This window comes from Anopheles coluzzii, chromosome 3 (assembly GCF_943734685.1).
Source record: "Anopheles coluzzii chromosome 3, AcolN3, whole genome shotgun sequence".
In the NCBI taxonomy this organism is placed as follows: Eukaryota; Metazoa; Arthropoda; class Insecta; order Diptera; family Culicidae; genus Anopheles; species Anopheles coluzzii.
This window is the reverse complement of record NC_064671.1, coordinates 58,168,219-58,185,905: the sequence shown is the minus strand read 5'-3', so window position 1 is coordinate 58,185,905 and position 17,687 is coordinate 58,168,219. Positions and strand designations below refer to the sequence as shown.

The following is a 17,687-nucleotide window of genomic DNA, read 5'->3' as shown; positions in this document are numbered from 1 at the left end:
AAGCAGTCACACAAATGTAGGCTTGGTTTAAGCGTCTAGCAGGGAAATATTCTAAACTAGAGAAGGATTTAGTAGCAATTTAACTTCGAGCGAGGGGGGAGAGGGGGGGGGGAGGGGGGGGGGTTCCTTTTTTGGGGCCCCTCAAGACCACGGGGCCCGACGCGGCCGCTTAATTTGCTTAGCGCTTATTCCGCCCCTTGACACACACGCGCTTGTCAAAACACTTAACTTAAAATTAGGCATATCGATTTATGCCTTAAAGCGTACTTAAGTCTAATCTTAACCCACTTGCGCACATCTACACGACATCACCATAATAGTCTTAGCTTGTTAATTCAAATTTTTAATGTCAACACTTCGACGGTCGCGCACACCACTGAACACTAAAAACATCGTAGGCCGCTGGGGATGAATGTTTGTCGCCTTTTCGAATGTTCGTCAGCAGCCTGTTCGATCGCAGTTGACCTGAGGAAAGATAAAACATTAGGTTTAGAGACAACAGATTTAGATGTAGCGATAGTGCATCTAGAAGGAACTCACTCGTGGGGTTTTTTCTCCTGCCAGGACCGCAATCAGTATTTGACCGCAATCAGTAGTGCGGTCGGTTCGGTCCTGTTGCTGCTGCTGCTATTGTGAGGCAGAGGATAATGATCCGAAGGGTTGAATTCCTGCCCCGAACGTTTTGAACGAGCGCGCTCGACACCGTTTGGCGGTGCAATCGGGGCACCCGGTGCCGGCTGGGCCTCTAGCGTATTGTGCTGGTAGAGCCCGACTCGTCGCCGTACAGCTTCCGGGGGATCTTCTTGAACGGTTCCTCGTAACCCCATGTTCCAGGATAGAGGAAAATTGGCTGCAAAAAAAGGAATAAACATACGATTAGCATTCTAGTCGCTAGCGTCACCAAACAATCTTCTTCTTCTTTCGTGGCCCACTTACAACTTACCGTATCATACACAATCATACACAGCGCACAGTCGCAAACACCTGCCGCAGGCCCATATCGTTTCTGCATTATATCTGCAAGTTAAAAGTGGCCATATTCTATTAAAATAATGTTTCTTAATCATGATAATCGCTGGATAACACTTACCCGTTGTCTTGTGCTGTGTTGTTCACCACACCACTTTCCTACACCGGTACATGCACGTACCGCTTCCGACGGAGCCAGCACGCATTGGGCAGGATTTCTACCACTTAATTTAGCTAAAATGGCACTTACTTATGTAAAATTAAGACCTTAATTATTAAAAAAACTTACCAAAATTGATCGGCCAACAACACTGTTTACGTTTTTTTTACACACACAACCGAACTTCTACAGTGACAGCAGCCGCAGAGCACCAACACAACGAAAGGTGTCAGGCAAGACGTCAGACGATCTTGGGCGAGGGGTAGGAAGGAGATCGGTGGTGAGGGACGTGAAAGCTCAGCTCGACAGAATCGCTATAGGAGGAAGCGAGGTAACTAGACTAGACTAGAGAAATTAGAGCGAGAGGTACCTCACCAACCCTCGCATTGTTTGCCGGGTAATTCTAGCTTTGAGGCTTGTTTTGCAGGCTAGTTTTTTGTGTGGTTTTGCACGGAGTGTTTACATGATTTCAGCCTCCAACTGTCAATCCCGTGAAGGGCCTCTACGTTTTTTTTCTTTCTAAGTGCGTTTGTTGCCGGGTGCGTATTCCCTCGTATGCGTTCTTACGCCTTCGTTCTTATTGACAAACTGTCTCGACCTCGCACGCAGGTACCCCGCTTGCAATTATGTGTTAACATCCCCTAGCCCATGAACCGCTTGCGTTCACTCCTATTTCTCTGTCTGGACATCTATCAACGATAGCTTAACTACCGCTCTCCTTCAGACTCCAGTGTCGGTTTTTACCCAGGCTTGTCGTACATGACCTTCTTTCCCTGTAATCAAACTCGTTATTATACCCCTTTCCCAGAGATTTAGATTTTTGTTTTCTATCATAAATACTAAGTTTCCTTCGTTTAGTTCTCTGATATCATATCATTAAAACACTTTGTTTGGCTGGTTATTTCTGGTAAATATTCTTCTAACCATCTCTTCCAAAAGCTATCTAGTGAGTGTTGAGCCAACTTAAAGCTACCACTTAAAGTATTTGTTATGTTCATGGGTTCGACTTCTATCTGTTTGTTTCCTGGAGAAATTCCTAATAGAACATGGTTCGGTGTTCTTGATTTATGGTTCATGGTTCTTGGAATGATACGCTTCTTGATCTGCTGACTTTATGTAAGTGGCCTTGTATTTCAATTCAGCTTCTAATATTGGCTCCCTTCACGATTCTAGTTAGTTTTTTGTATGGAGTTTGACAGTTGGAGGCTGAAATAATGTAAACACTCCATACAAAACCACACATAACACTAGCCTGCAATTTTCAGTCTAGATTATTCTAGCCTCAAAGCTAGAATTAGATTCGAGTACCTGCTCGAAAACACGGTGTTGTTTACATTTATCCCAAGGTGCGTTAAAGAGATCACTTGGTGGAATCTAGAACCAAAGTGTATGTAGTGTGGTCCAGGTGGTCTCATAGTATGTTTTTTTAAAACTAAATTTGAATATTACTTTTTGACAGGATTGGCGAAAACTTTTGTTCAAACAAGCTTTCTTGAGGCTTGACGAATATTCAAAACACTCTTAAAATCTTCATTCAGAAGCAGAAGCGATAAAAATCAGCCTTCTAAATTCATACACCTTGGAATAAGCTCACCTGTATGTTATACCCACTTAGATAGCTGCTTGAAAACTGCTATACAATGCAAACAGCTGACAGGCTGAAATTTCAGCCTACGAATTTCAAACGGAAAGGACCCCATTGTTCATTTAATTCATTTATTTCATTCACAGTCTGCCTTTAAGGTTTAACTAAGTATCTTAGTTTAACTCTAATCTCTATTATAAAATTCTAGTAAAGGCTGACCAGCGTTACTTTCCTGCGGTAGCTTGGATGTTTTTTGCTTACTTTACATCCATATAATGACAACCACTTTGGTTACGGAAAACGCGACGCCGACTTGGTTTAGAGTGTTTCGAGGAGTAAGGAAAGCACGATACAAATTACAGTCAGAATTTAATAGTTGAACGCTGTTCCGTGGTTTCCAAAAAAAAAAAAAAAATACGTAAAAAATTTTTGGCGAGCTTTTTTTCCAAACATACGTTTTAGATGCAGAACAAAAGAAAGGGACAAACGTATTTGCTTTGAGTTTGTATTTTTACCCAGTGATCGAGTTTCGCAACATAACGATCAAAGTAAGCCATACTTTTGCGTGAAACCGTGAACGGTTTGACAAGACAAAAGCTTCAGTGTCACCAACGTTGTCGCAGAATTTTTGTTTTTTTTTGTCGACTAGAAGCAGTATATCGGTAAAAAACTTTTTGTGGCATAACGAAAAAATCCATTTTCTTTAAGCAGTTACTAATTCATTCCCATATAGGTGAGTAAAAGGTACAATTTTCCGAAAAAGTTTAACAACAATGACAATTATTACTTATGATTTTACAATAATGAGCAGTTTTGAAGAACAACTAGATAATAATTTTCCTATGCATCTAGAAGTGGAGCCACTAACACCAGCATGGTTTGCTCGATATGCAACTCCGCCTAACGAGACCCTAGCAGATAAAAAGGCAAGATTAAACCGCAAACGTCAAGCTAAGTACAGACATCGCCATCGGTCCGCGAAAGTCCACACGATGCCGACTGAAACAATGGCGGTACATGCCACTCCCCCTGTTGGAACTTCTAACCGTTATCGAGATGCGCAACATGCTCATAATCTAACCAGCGGTATAAACGGTTCGGAACAACCTCAAACAAGACCAGTTAACATCGATATCACCGAAAATAATGTACCTGTAACGAATACAGTCCATCTCACTCAAACAGGGATTGATTTAGAAGCGACCGCATCCACTGTTGAGATGTCATCTACAATTGCGTGGATGGCACGGTACGCCACCCCGGAAGAAGAAACTCCTGCAGAACGGACGACACGATTGAAACGCAAATATCAAGCCACCTACTATCGTCGTCGACGAGCTGCTAATTTATCGGTCCCAAATTCAGTGCCTTCCGTGCGACAGACTAATCGGTCCAGTAGGCCTGTTTCCATGGAAACCAGCATTATTGATATCCAGATTCCGTTAAGACAACGGTGGAAAACAATTCGACGATAACGACTAATCCGACGACATGGCACAAGAAATCTAAGGCAAGGCCTGGGATATCATGATGCCTACATCCAACCTCAACGGCATTATCTGAGAGTCCGTGAACCATGTCCATATTGTGCGGCGGAGAAGTAGTTTGGTGAGACTGGCACTCTCTGCTGCAACGGAGGCCAAGTGATTCTACCACCATTTGCCGAGCCTCCCCGTGAATTATGCGAATTGTTTACAAACTCACGATTCATGCAAAACATCCGAACGTATAACAACGCCTTTGCATTCACTTCAATGGGTGCATCGTTGCGAGCACATGATCAAGTGCGCCAGGATCGAACAGTCGCTGATGGTCGAGGTGTGTATACGTATCGTATACAAGGTGCCCTTTGGCATCGGATTGGTATGCTTGGCCAATTTCCAGGACGAGCGCCACAGTACGCACAGCTCTACTTTCACGATTCTTCCGCTGAAGAGCAACGAAACGGAGTAATCGAAGCACGTGTGGCAAGAAGCAACAAAATGGATCGATTGATTGTAGCGACACTTCAGCAGATATTAGATCAGCACAACGAACTGGCACGCCTTTTCCAACATGCTTATGAAAGGATGACACAACAAGAAGATGTGCAGTTGCATATTCACGCACGTTTGCCAGGTTTGGATCAGCGTCGGTACAACCGCCCAACAGCCGATGAGATTGGTGGTATATTTATTTCAAACAACGCTGGAAAGCCTCGCGATATTATTTTGCAGAGTCGCAGTACTGGTGGCCTCATTCGAGTGTACGAGACACACCAATTATATGATGCGATGCATTTCCCTCTTCTACATCCTTACGGTGAGGTTGGATGGACGTTCGGCATTACGAAGGCAGCACGAAAAGATAACACTCATTCTGCGCGTGAAAATCGCTCCGCTGTTGAAGAATCAGCTGACGTGATAAACGAGCAGCCTACGAGATCTTCCCGACAGATTACTCTTCGCGAGTACGCTGCCTATCGGATGTGCACACGGGCAGGAGAAATGTCTCTTATACATCGTGCTGGTCGACTGATGCAGCAATACGCAGTTGATCAGTGCTGCAAAATAGAAGAACAGCGGCTTAAATATCATCGCGACCATCAAGCCCAGCTGCGTGCTGATGCTTACTCTGGCATTATGGACTTCGCTGGACTAGCAGACCAGCAACTACATGGCGAACCAATTGGAAATCACAGAAACCTTGGCCAGGCAGGAACGCGTATTATTCTCGCACCATCTTTCCCCGGCGGCGACCGATTCATGCGGGCACAATATCAAGATTCAATGGCGATTGTGCGAGCGATCGGAAAGCCTGACCTGTTTATAACGGTCACTTGCAATCCCAAATGGCCGGAAGTGACGGAGGCTCTTCTTCCAAGGCAGCAAGCCGCAGATCGTCCTGACCTTACAGTGCGTGTTTTTCGTTTAAAATTAAAAGCTATTTTTGAAGATCTGTCGGCAGGAGTGCTGGGACTCGAGATTGCGCGAATACACGTTATTGAATTCCAAAAGCGTGGCCTACCGCATGCACACTGTTTGATAATCCTCGGTGACACGGACAAACCACGGTCGGCGGCGGATTACGACCGTTTGGTTTTGGCTGAAATTCCGGACCAAGCGAACGAGGAGTTAAACGAAACAGTGAGCAAGTGTATGATGCATGGACCTTGCGGTAGATCGAATCCTCAAGCACCTTGCATGAAGGATGGCGTTTGTTCGAAGTGGTTCCCTAAGCAGTATACCAAGGAAACGCGTCAGGCCGAGGACGGATATCCCGTGTATCGTCGCCGCAACGATGGACGCAAAGTCGTCGTTAAGGGAGTGGAATTGGACAACCGGTATGTGGTGCCATACAATCCATGGCTTTGCCATAAGTATAACTGCCACATTAATGTGGAAATATGCGCATCGGTGGCCAGTATAAAATACTTGCACAAGTATTTGTTTAAGGGTTGCGACCATGTAGCATTTTCCACTGACACGCAGTCATGCGATGAAATTCAACAGTATCAGGATGCACGATACATCTCAGCCTCTCAAGCTATGTGGGTTATATTTGGTTTTGAGATGCAGGCCAAAACGGTGACCGTCGTTCAATTGCCCATACATCTGGAACACCAACATCGTATCACGTTCCAGCCAAACGAAAATGTAAATTCTGTGTTAGAATGAGGTCATCATACCATGTTAACGCGCTTTTTCCAGCTGGCAGCAAATGATCCTGGCGCACGGAATCTAACGTACCAAGAAGTCCCAACTTACTATCGGTTTGATAAACCCACTCATCGATTGCCATGGTACGACGGACCAGGAATGCAATGGGTCCCACGCATTAGAGAGTTCTGTATCGTGGTTGGTCGAATGGTGTACTGCTCTATGTCACAAATGGAACGGTATTGCCTACGATTGTTGCTGTGCTACCGCAAAGGTCCAACTTCATTCGAGGACCTGCGGACTGTCGACGGAACTGTGTTTGCGAGCTACCAAGAAGCAGCAACAATGGCTGGACTATTTCAAGACGATCTCGAATGGGATCGGGCCATGCAAGAAGCCGTCACATTTCAAATGCCTTCCCAGTTGCGCAATTTGTTTGCAGTTATCCTTTCTCAAGGATTGGCACAGAATCCTCGCCGCCTATGGGACACATACGTAGATCATCTGTGCGAAGACTTTCATTGGCAGCATCGTGACCGCTACACATCGGAAGAATCTGATCAAAATCGTATACTGCGTGCACTGGAACAGTTTCAGGCTCTCCGTCTAATCGAAAAATACTTACGGGAAAGCACACCATCAAAAACGCTCACCAGCATCTCGGGTATGCCACAGTTAGCCGATTTTCACCAATTTATACCAATAGATCAACTACTGTCCGATCAAACCAGTGTCAACATGCACATAGATGCGGAGCGTTCGTACTCCATCAACACGCTTGACGAAACACTAGCATCGTTGCATATGCTAAATGTCGAACAGCGTTTGGTATACGATGTCGTAGCAGCAGCGGTGGATCGTCACGAATCGGAATTCGAAGGCTTACCCGAAGAACATCGCAACCTGTTCTTCTTGGATGGACCAGGTGGTACCGGAAAATCATTCCTTCTAGAGAAGATTCTGGCTTATACGCGCCGCCAGTCGAAGATTGCTCTTGCTGCAGCCTCAAGTGGTATCGCAGCGTTACTCTTGACGGGAGGTAAAACGGTGCACTCGACCTTTAAGTTACCTCTGGCACTTGACGAAAACAGTACGTGTAATATACCCGTACAATCATCCCTTGCGAACCTGATGCGGCAAGCAGCACTCATCGTCTGGGACGAAGCCTCGATGAGCAGTCGCTACGCTCTTGAAGCTGTCGACCGTACTCTACAAGACATCGTGGGTGTGCATAGGCCGTTTGGCGGTAAGGTCTTGCTACTCTGTGGCGATTTTCGACAGATTCTTCCAATCGTCCCGAAAGGTACAGATGCACAGGTTATCCAGCAGTGTTTAAAAAAGAGTGCATTGTGGGAGCAATTTAAGGTATTGAGATTGCATGTCAATATGCGCGTCCATACTGCATCAACCGTGCGGAGTGCAAACGATCTACAAAACTTTACCGATTTCCTTCTCCGCATCGGTGAGGGTCGCCATGCTACCTTTCCGGGGTTGGATGCATCTTTTGCAAAAATTCCCCGTGATATGGTATTACCTCGCTCTGCCAGCGTTGATGACAACGTACGAATATTGATTAATCGCGTCTATCCAGATATTAGACAATATTTCGAACATCTGAAATATTTTTCGGACCGAGCTATTCTCTCTCCGAAAAATGTTGATGTAACCGCAATCAATAACTGCGTACTAGAACAACTACCTGGGCCAGTACAGGAATATCTTTCGGTAGACGCGTTAGTAAATCCAGAAGAACACGAAACGCTACAGATGCAGCCTGAATTCCTGCATTCAATCAACTTAAGTGGAATTCCAGTTCATTGCTTGCGATTGAAAAAATATACACCAGTTTTGCTGCTTCGTAATTTGAATACCGAACGTGGGTTGTGCAATGGAACGCGTCAGCTGGTCATCGAAATGAAACCGCACTGCATACACGCTCGAATCTTAACCGGCAAACGACAGGGAGATGACGTACTATTACCACGCATTTTATGTGACAGCAACGATGCGAATATTCCGTTCCAAATTCGCCGGAAACAATTTCCAATTCAGGTATGCTTTGCGATGACAATTAACAAGGCGCAAGGCCAGTCCTTGCAACATCTTGGACTGTACCTACCCACTGTAATAGGCAATCGAAGGGCTGTTTATGCGGTAAGCAAATTCATATGATGTTCATACAGATAAGCAAATATAAATCATTTTGTTATTGTACTTTAACAGGTACACCGATTGAGGCTGTTGTTGCAATATAGTGTGCCACTATTAACAATAATGATGCCTAGAAGTAAACGTTTTTTCATGATTATTTCTATCGATCAATACAGATAAAGATTTATGTAAGAATTTTATTAGGCAAATAAGCTTACTGCCTCATATAAAATAAAGTAAGTTAAGTTGTTTGTTTTCGTCTTCGTGTGTTGGTTTCGTGTCTTCGTCTTTAAAAACCGTCAAGTTTGCTCCAAAAATATCATGACAAACTGCAAAATACTGCACCTGTGTACACACGAAATCAAATAGGAAGTGCTTTATATTCAAGAACAAGAAACATAAGATTGTTAACTACCGTGTTAAACCAAATGATAGAGATGAAAACCGATTATAGATCATGCAATGCGTAATGAACCATAGGTTCTTAACATAAGCAATATACAGGATTCACGCGATGACAACGATATTGGTAAACATTTAACTGTCATCATCATACAACGCATCGGATTATTCGTATCAATGCTATCAAAAAAAGCAGCATCGCAGACTTATTTAGGAGTCTTCTGATATAAAATTTGAGCAGTAATTTTTGTTTTACTTTTTTATTTTATTTAGCGTAGCCCTGTAACCGGGCCAAATTAACTAGTATAACTAAAATGAGGTAGAGAAGTATAAAAAAGTATAATGAAAGATAAAAAAATCGTAAACTTAGAGAGAGATAAAGATAATATAGAAGGAAGTATGAAGAGAAATCAGGAAAATGATTGAAAGGAAAGGGCGCGAGAGTGGAAAGCATTTAAGGAAGAGTTAAAGTCAAAGAGATCATGATAGTAGTTAAACCAACTAACAGGACAGAAAAGGATCATTATGAAAATATAATGTATGTCGTGTTTTCACATCTAAAGGAGGACGGCGTTCAGCTCAAGCGTTCGCCCTGAAAGGCTGCGCGCGTGTTAGCCTAAGTCCCAGGCGATCGAAGTTTCGCTAAGTGTTGAAGTGTTGTGCACATTGAAATGAAGCTGCGCTTATCTTTCATCATTTATCTTAAATATGTGATTAGCGCTGCTTTATTTCAATGGTTTTTTTTTTGCTGTATTAAGCATCAACAACGGGATCCACGAAAATAGGCGACTATTTGAAATACGACGGTTTTTTTATATAAAGAATGTGTGTGGTTTGCAGCTAGATTGTGTGAAGCTATGTGTTTAAATGCGCTTTTATTTGTTATATTATATTGTTGATTTTAATTTAATAAAAGTGATAAATTATTAACCAAGTTTGATGTGTTAAAATTTTTGTTTTGATTTGGGTGCTCCAACCCAACGGGACAAAAGTAGAAAGCTTGGAGCAAAATAATCGTTTGTCTCGCTCTATCCTCTATACCGCGTTTGCTTGCACTCATGTGCGAGCGCTCGAGTATACCCGTCCGGCAAAATGAGTGTATTTTTTGAGTGATTTGAGTACCGTCCCCCGTTAGCAGTTACTCTTAGAGGAATGAGTTACACCCTCGCGCGAGCCCTCCCCCTCCCCACCCGGAACGCACGGTGCGCTCTGCAGTTATATGTGTCCAAAGATATGTGTTTCTTTCGTTTCTCGTTTTCTTTTATGCATTGCCACGATCGCAAATACGCGGGGCGACTATACCACGCAAACAATGAGACCCCAAATTTTGAGTGATTCAGGCCGAGGGGTATGAGGAAGCTTGAGGAAGCACGGAGAAACGCGCTGCGATGAGAGTTCGCATTCTGTTTTACACGCGCGCTTCACTAACACCAATACAAATACCGTGCTTTGACGAGCCGTCTGTGAATGTGTGTGTGTGTCTTCTTTCAGCGAGCTCAACAACTTGGAGCTGCTCGTCACATCGTGTTGTCTCGCTTACACTACAGCATCGAACCATCGCTCCGTATGTCCCCCCTCCTACGCGTACAAAACCACCAGTACAGCGCAACGCTTTGTCGGAGATGGTTGTGCGCGTTTCGCTCTAAGTCCCGCGCGCAGTGTTTGTGCGTTGATGCGCATTTCGTTATAAGTCTCGTGCGCCGGTGTGTTTAGATAAAGTGTGAAGTGAACAGTGTGTACAGACGCACATGCAGTGCGTGCATCGACAGGTAAGAATTTGCTGAACAGAGGCAACGCAGATTGTCGACAAGTTTCCCGCAGCCTGGCTCGACCCGGTACTTTGCAGTATGATGCCATTCGTGAGTATGAAGGATTCTAAATGTGTTGTGAAAGTGTAATTTATGTTTCAATAAAGTGTTTAATGTAACCAAAAATGACCGTGTTTGTGTTTGTTGTTAGAATAAGTGCGTATTTGAGATCGTGGCAATGAATGAAAGAAAACGAGAAACGAAAGAAACAAATATCTTTGGATGTGTTGGTAGCATGATTGGAAAGAACACAACACATTGAGAACTGCAGAGCGCACCGTGCGTTCCGGGTGGGGTGAGGGGGAGGGCTCGCGCGAGGGTGTAACTCATTCCTCTAAGAGTAACTGCTAACGGGGGACGGTACTCAAATCACTCAAAAAATACACTCATTTTGCCGGACGGGTCCCTCTCAACAATCTCAGAGAGAATTTGTATGAAATTTCTTGGGCTTGTTCTCGGCTTGTTCTCGGCTTATTGGTATAAACGTCACTCAGAGAACAAGCCCAATATGAACAAGCGCTCAGTGACGTCACGGTGTAGCCGTATTGATGCGAGTCCACACAATGGGGGTCGACCCATTCCAACTGCTGTCAAAATGAAACAACAAAGGTATTTGGTTTGCATGCGTTTTATTGAACAATAACAAGTCGACAAGTGGCGTCGTTTTGAGTAGCTAAAAATCAGTTCCGGATTTACGTTTTGTCCTATTCCAGCTCGTATTAGTTAGTGAAATAGTTGTTCGGCTTCCGGTAAATCTGTAAGTGAAGGAATCAAAGCGTTAATACATCGAAATCATAACAAATTAGTTGATTTTACCTGTACCTATTATTTTAGATAATCATGACATCAAACGTCGGACGAGCTCCGGATGCTTCGACGAGTAGTTCCCAGGAGTGTCCTTGTGTAGAACTAGCGCAGGAAAATAAAAAAGATATAAGGACAGTTTTGAATGCAGTGATGGACGTGCGAATGAAACAGGACGAGATTTTAAAAACTCAAAGCCAAAGCCAAGTTGAACCAACCCAAAATGATGATGGGCATATGGAAGATGAAGAATACTTTTTGTTCGCTTTGGTTTCAACCAAGATCGGTCTAGATGACTTAGAAGAAAGCATAGCGTCAGCAGAGCGCTTCAATAATTTAAAAGGATGGCTTATGAAGAAGGTAAAAGCATCAAACGCAAAGAGCAGAATGCATCGCGTTCTTTACCTATTATTTAATAGGATATTTATAGTAGATTGCAGTTGGAGTGGACGGGGAGGCAACGGGCCTAAGGTAGAATTCAGGAAATATTCTAATATCCTCCGTCTATTTGCTGTTGTCGGAGGAGCAGGAAGGGCTTTAGAGGATTCTATTGTTGAGGATTTTTTTATAAAGAAATTTAAAAATTCGCAATCAGCTGCCCAAGCGAAAGGCATTGTGAAAAGTGTCAGTCGTGGTACGTTTTCAAGAAAGAAGAAGAAGAATTAGATAAATAAGATAGAGTTCAATAATGTTCCTTTCACGATTTTTTTTGCTTTGGATTTGTTGATATTGATAAGGTTTTTTTTTTATTTTTGATTGTTGCTGAACTATTAGTCAATTGAAAAATATAAGGGAATTCATAAATGCTAGTAAATGTTGATAGTAATTGATTTTTTGGTTTAAGGTAGTTGTATGAATTATTCTAAATAATGTGGATATCAGTAAATATAAAATATTATGGAGTTTAAGTTATAAAAAGTTTCTATGAGTAATTTTCCTTTAACATACCAATTTTTATATTCATAATTGATTGAACTGGTACAATGAATAAGTTGCAAAGTTAGCTTTAAGATTATTACCATAATTATGACACTTCATAGTTATCATACTTTGTGAATAACTTTTACAGAACAGAGATGGTCACATGCACGTTTGTCGAATACTCACTTGCTTACCTTTTTATCAAGTGCTAACCAGTTTTGAGGTCTACCATTAACCGCTTTCAATACAGCGCCGTCGTTTATTAAATGATCTGTTGATGAGGTCTAATGGGAACGTATGTTTTCAAGTGGCACGACCATTTACGGGACTCATACAACCTGAAATTTATATTAAATATATTTTCACAATTATAAGCTTGGAATAACGGTCCCCAAAGCGTACTTACTCAAAGATGTATATGTTTAAGTACAAGCAAGCAACGCCATACATACGCTTCGCGCAGCAGCATGAAGCCTTGCGCGTACGATGCCTTTCGCGCTCCGTGCTCCAGCGAGTTGTTTGCTGCCCTGAGCACGTTCATCCTTCGGCGTGGATAAGTAGCTGGAGAAGTCTGCTTCGTCTTTTGGCATCACCGGAACGCTATGGTACATTGCGACAATTTCCGTCAACTTGCCCACACCCTTCTGGCCGGCCCTGTCACGAATACAATCCAGCAAGTATCCCTTATAGTCGCAGTAGAATGATCCACGTGATATCGATCAGAAACGCATTCAGCACATCCTTGTTCCACACGTCGAAATCCTTTCCTTCTGTGTCTTGCCGAACGCCAGCATCAGGTGGCACGCTGAGCAGATCAGTTGCATGTAATCGTACTCTTGTGTCGTGCCTGGACATCGTCCCGTTGTGTACAATTTCCACAGTGTCCGGCACCGCATATGCCGATTCGTTCACAACACGGGTTACCGTTAGATTTTGCGCATATAACCTACCGGGAGAAAGGTCACCTACATTACAACCAGTCAATTTAAACAGAACAAGTTCAACCCACCGGGAACATTTCCTTCATCCCCGGAAAAAGCGTCCGGGTGTGGGAAGGGTCGTAGCGAGCCCCTTCCTCTGCACCGCTTAACAGCTGCAGACGATGTCGACTAAATAATCCCCGTCAGAAAAGGTTATATGGCACAAATCACATCCTAAAATGAAACAATCATCGAAATTAAACACAAGCACACCTTACCTCAGCGTCAGCGTCGTGCTTGAAGGTTAAAAATTTCATCCTGCTTTATTGAATGCTCCAAGCTATTTTTTTGGCTTCCACCACAACTAAATAATACTGTCGTGGTTAGTTTTATGTTTAATCTACAAAACAAAACGTTTTTTATAAGAAATATCACATAATTTGCACAAAATACTCACAAGATCGCCGCACACGCAAAAACTTGCTGTTTACATTTTGGCTTCACTCTCATTTGACATGTCAAAAATTTGCAAGCCCCGAAGTGTGGATCAAAAAGGGGGGTGGGAGGGGAGAGAAGGTGATGAGATCGAAGCGGCACGAAATGGCCGTTGCAAAAACCGCATGCTCAGAACGCTACCCTCCCAACAATGGCACTCAAATTCTCTCATTTTCTCATGCCCTCTCTGTCACATTCGTAGCTCGATCTCCTTCTTCTGGGACTTAGCGTTCTGAGCATGCGGTTTTTGCAACGGCCATTTCGTGCCGCTTCGATCTCATCACCTTCTCTCCCCTCCCACCCCCCTTTTTGATCCACACTTCGGGGCTTGCAAATTTTTGACATGTCAAATGAGAGTGAAGCCAAAATGTAAACAGCAAGTTTTTGCGTGTGCGGCGATCTTGTGAGTATTTTGTGCAAATTATGTGATATTTCTTATAAAAAACGTTTTGTTTTGTAGATTAAACATAAAACTAACCACGACAGTATTATTTAGTTGTGGTGGAAGCCAAAAAAATAGCTTGGAGCATTCAATAAAGCAGGATGAAATTTTTAACCTTCAAGCACGACGCTGACGCTGAGGTAAGGTGTGCTTGTGTTTAATTTCGATGATTGTTTCATTTTAGGATGTGATTTGTGCCATATAACCTTTTCTGACGGGGATTATTTAGTCGACATCGTCTGCAGCTGTTAAGCGGTGCAGAGGAAGGGGCTCGCTACGACCCTTCCCACACCCGGACGCTTTTTCCGGGGATGAAGGAAATGTTCCCGGTGGGTTGAACTTGTTCTGTTTAAATTGACTGGTTGTAATGTAGGTGACCTTTCTCCCGGTAGGTTATATGCGCAAAATCTAACGGTAACCCGTGTTGTGAACGAATCGGCATATGCGGTGCCGGACACTGTGGAAATTGTACACAACGGGACGATGTCCAGGCACGACACAAGAGTACGATTACATGCAACTGATCTGCTCAGCGTGCCACCTGATGCTGGCGTTCGGCAAGACACAGAAGGAAAGGATTTCGACGTGTGGAACAAGGATGTGCTGAATGCGTTTCTGATCGATATCACGTGGATCATTCTACTGCGACTATAAGGGATACTTGCTGGATTGTATTCGTGACAGGGCCGGCCAGAAGGGTGTGGGCAAGTTGACGGAAATTGTCGCAATGTACCATAGCGTTCCGGTGATGCCAAAAGACGAAGCAGACTTCTCCAGCTACTTATCCACGCCGAAGGATGAACGTGCTCAGGGCAGCAAACAACTCGCTGGAGCACGGAGCGCGAAAGGCATCGTACGCGCAAGGCTTCATGCTGCTGCGCGAAGCGTATGTATGGCGTTGCTTGCTTGTACTTAAACATATACATCTTTGAGTAAGTACGCTTTGGGGACCGTTATTCCAAGCTTATAATTGTGAAAATATATTTAATATAAATTTCAGGTTGTATGAGTCCCGTAAATGGTCGTGCCACTTGAAAACATACGTTCCCATTAGACCTCATCAACAGATCATTTAATAAACGACGGCGCTGTATTGAAAGCGGTTAATGGTAGACCTCAAAACTGGTTAGCACTTGATAAAAAGGTAAGCAAGTGAGTATTCGACAAACGTGCATGTGACCATCTCTGTTCTGTAAAAGTTATTCACAAAGTATGATAACTATGAAGTGTCATAATTATGGTAATAATCTTAAAGCTAACTTTGCAACTTATTCATTGTACCAGTTCAATCAATTATGAATATAAAAATTGGTATGTTAAAGGAAAATTACTCATAGAAACTTTTTATAACTTAAACTCCATAATATTTTATATTTACTGATATCCACATTATTTAGAATAATTCATACAACTACCTTAAACCAAAAAATCAATTACTATCAACATTTACTAGCATTTATGAATTCCCTTATATTTTTCAATTGACTAATAGTTCAGCAACAATCAAAAATAAAAAAAAAAGCCTTATCAATATCAACAAATCCAAAGCAAAAAAAATCGTGAAAGGAACATTATTGAACTCTATCTTATTTATCTAATTCTTCTTCTTCTTTCTTGAAAACGTACCACGACTGACACTTTTCACAATGCCTTTCGCTTGGGCAGCTGATTGCGAATTTTTAAATTTCTTTATAAAAAAATCCTCAACAATAGAATCCTCTAAAGCCCTTCCTGCTCCTCCGACAACAGCAAATAGACGGAGGATATTAGAATATTTCCTGAATTCTACCTTAGGCCCGTTGCCTCCCCGTCCACTCCAACTGCAATCTACTATAAATATCCTATTAAATAATAGGTAAAGAACGCGATGCATTCTGCTCTTTGCGTTTGATGCTTTTACCTTCTTCATAAGCCATCCTTTTAAATTATTGAAGCGCTCTGCTGACGCTATGCTTTCTTCTAAGTCATCTAGACCGATCTTGGTTGAAACCAAAGCGAACAAAAAGTATTCTTCATCTTCCATATGCCCATCATCATTTTGGGTTGGTTCAACTTGGCTTTGGCTTTGAGTTTTTAAAATCTCGTCCTGTTTCATTCGCACGTCCATCACTGCATTCAAAACTGTCCTTATATCTTTTTTATTTTCCTGCGCTAGTTCTACACAAGGACACTCCTGGGAACTACTCGTCGAAGCATCCGGAGCTCGTCCGACGTTTGATGTCATGATTATCTAAAATAATAGGTACAGGTAAAATCAACTAATTTGTTATGATTTCGATGTATTAACGCTTTGATTCCTTCACTTACAGATTTACCGGAAGCCGAACAACTATTTCACTAACTAATACGAGCTGGAATAGGACAAAACGTAAATCCGGAACTGATTTTTAGCTACTCAAAACGACGCCACTTGTCGACTTGTTATTGTTCAATAAAACGCATGCAAACCAAATACCTTTGTTGTTTCATTTTGACAGCAGTTGGAATGGGTCGACCCCCATTGTGTGGACTCGCATCAATACGGCTACACCGTGACGTCACTGAGCGCTTGTTCATATTGGGCTTGTTCTCTGAGTGACGTTTATACCAATAAGCCGAGAACAAGCCGAGAACAAGCCCAAGAAATTTCATACAAATTCTCTCTGAGATTGTTGAGAGGGTAAGTCCCAGAAGAAGGAGATCGAGCTACGAATGTGACAGAGAGGGCATGAGAAAATGAGAGAATTTGAGTGCCATTGTTGGGAGGGGTAGGCTTCGAACGACGAGATCCGTTCGCCGCGGTTGTCAGAAGGCGCTCACTTGGCGCTCAATTTTAAAATAACGTACCATTGAGAGACCGTAAGAAGCGCGCGAAAGAATGAGTTCTACCTGCCGGGGTCGAACGTTCCCGTTTGTATGGGGAGAAATCCGCGAGGTTTTGCGCTGCGGATTTGGAACGAATGTTGTTTTCAATGTAACGTTTTGCTTTAAATTTTGCTTAAAATGATTGAAGTGATTGGAACTTAGAGGTATGTAACATTTAGGAAATGTTTTGTTATCTATTTCCAATAAAAAAAAGTTTTCATCAGTTTTGAAAATGTATATAAAAACATAAAATATATCGGATAAAATAATGTAATCATATAAATAAATTAAATATAGATATATATATATATATACACACACACACGCACACACATATATATATATATATATATATATATATATATATATATATATATATATATATATAATATATATATATATATATATATATATATATATATATATATATATATATATATATATATATATATATATATATATATATATATATATATATATATATATATATATATATATATATATATATATATATATATATATATATATATATATATAATATATATATT

The 17,687-nt window shown here is 42.1% G+C and overlaps 1 protein-coding gene and 2 long non-coding RNA genes across 3 annotated transcripts; 2 read left to right on the top strand and 1 right to left on the bottom strand.

Moving 5' to 3' along the window:
* Positions 1-5,200: 5,200 nt before the first annotated feature.
* On the top strand, positions 5,201-8,588 carry LOC125907323 (uncharacterized). The gene is made up of 4 exons (XM_049608941.1): positions 5,201-6,349; positions 6,404-7,717; positions 8,315-8,463; positions 8,576-8,588. Exons 1-4 carry the CDS (start codon positions 5,201-5,203, stop codon positions 8,586-8,588), a joined length of 2,625 nt encoding a protein of 874 aa, XP_049464898.1.
* Positions 8,589-11,118: 2,530 nt separating this feature from the next.
* On the bottom strand, positions 11,119-13,856 carry LOC125907393 (uncharacterized). Its single transcript, XR_007452609.1, has 4 exons — positions 13,816-13,856; positions 12,845-13,758; positions 12,633-12,776; positions 11,119-11,622 (listed from the first exon to the last, which is right to left on the bottom strand). It is a non-coding gene; the product is annotated as an uncharacterized LOC125907393 (long non-coding RNA).
* A 359-nt stretch (positions 13,857-14,215) lies between these two features.
* Positions 14,216-16,953, top strand: LOC120958714 (uncharacterized). Its single transcript, XR_007452608.1, has 4 exons — positions 14,216-14,256; positions 14,314-15,227; positions 15,296-15,439; positions 16,451-16,953. It is a non-coding gene; the product is annotated as an uncharacterized LOC120958714 (long non-coding RNA).
* The last annotated feature ends 734 nt before the right edge of the window (positions 16,954-17,687 follow it).

What these genes read in the sequence shown, in the direction of transcription:
- LOC125907323 (XM_049608941.1), top strand. Translation starts at nt 5,201, where the DNA reads ATGTCTCTTATACATCGTGCTGGTCGACTGATGCAGCAATACGCAGTT. An exon ending in CGTTCCAGCCAAACGAAAAT is followed by an intron (nt 6,350 to 6,403) that starts GTAAATTCTGTG and finishes CGCTTTTTCCAG; the next exon opens with CTGGCAGCAAATGATCCTGG. An exon ending in CATTGTGGGAGCAATTTAAG is followed by an intron (nt 7,718 to 8,314) that starts GTATTGAGATTG and finishes GGCAAACGACAG; the next exon opens with GGAGATGACGTACTATTACC.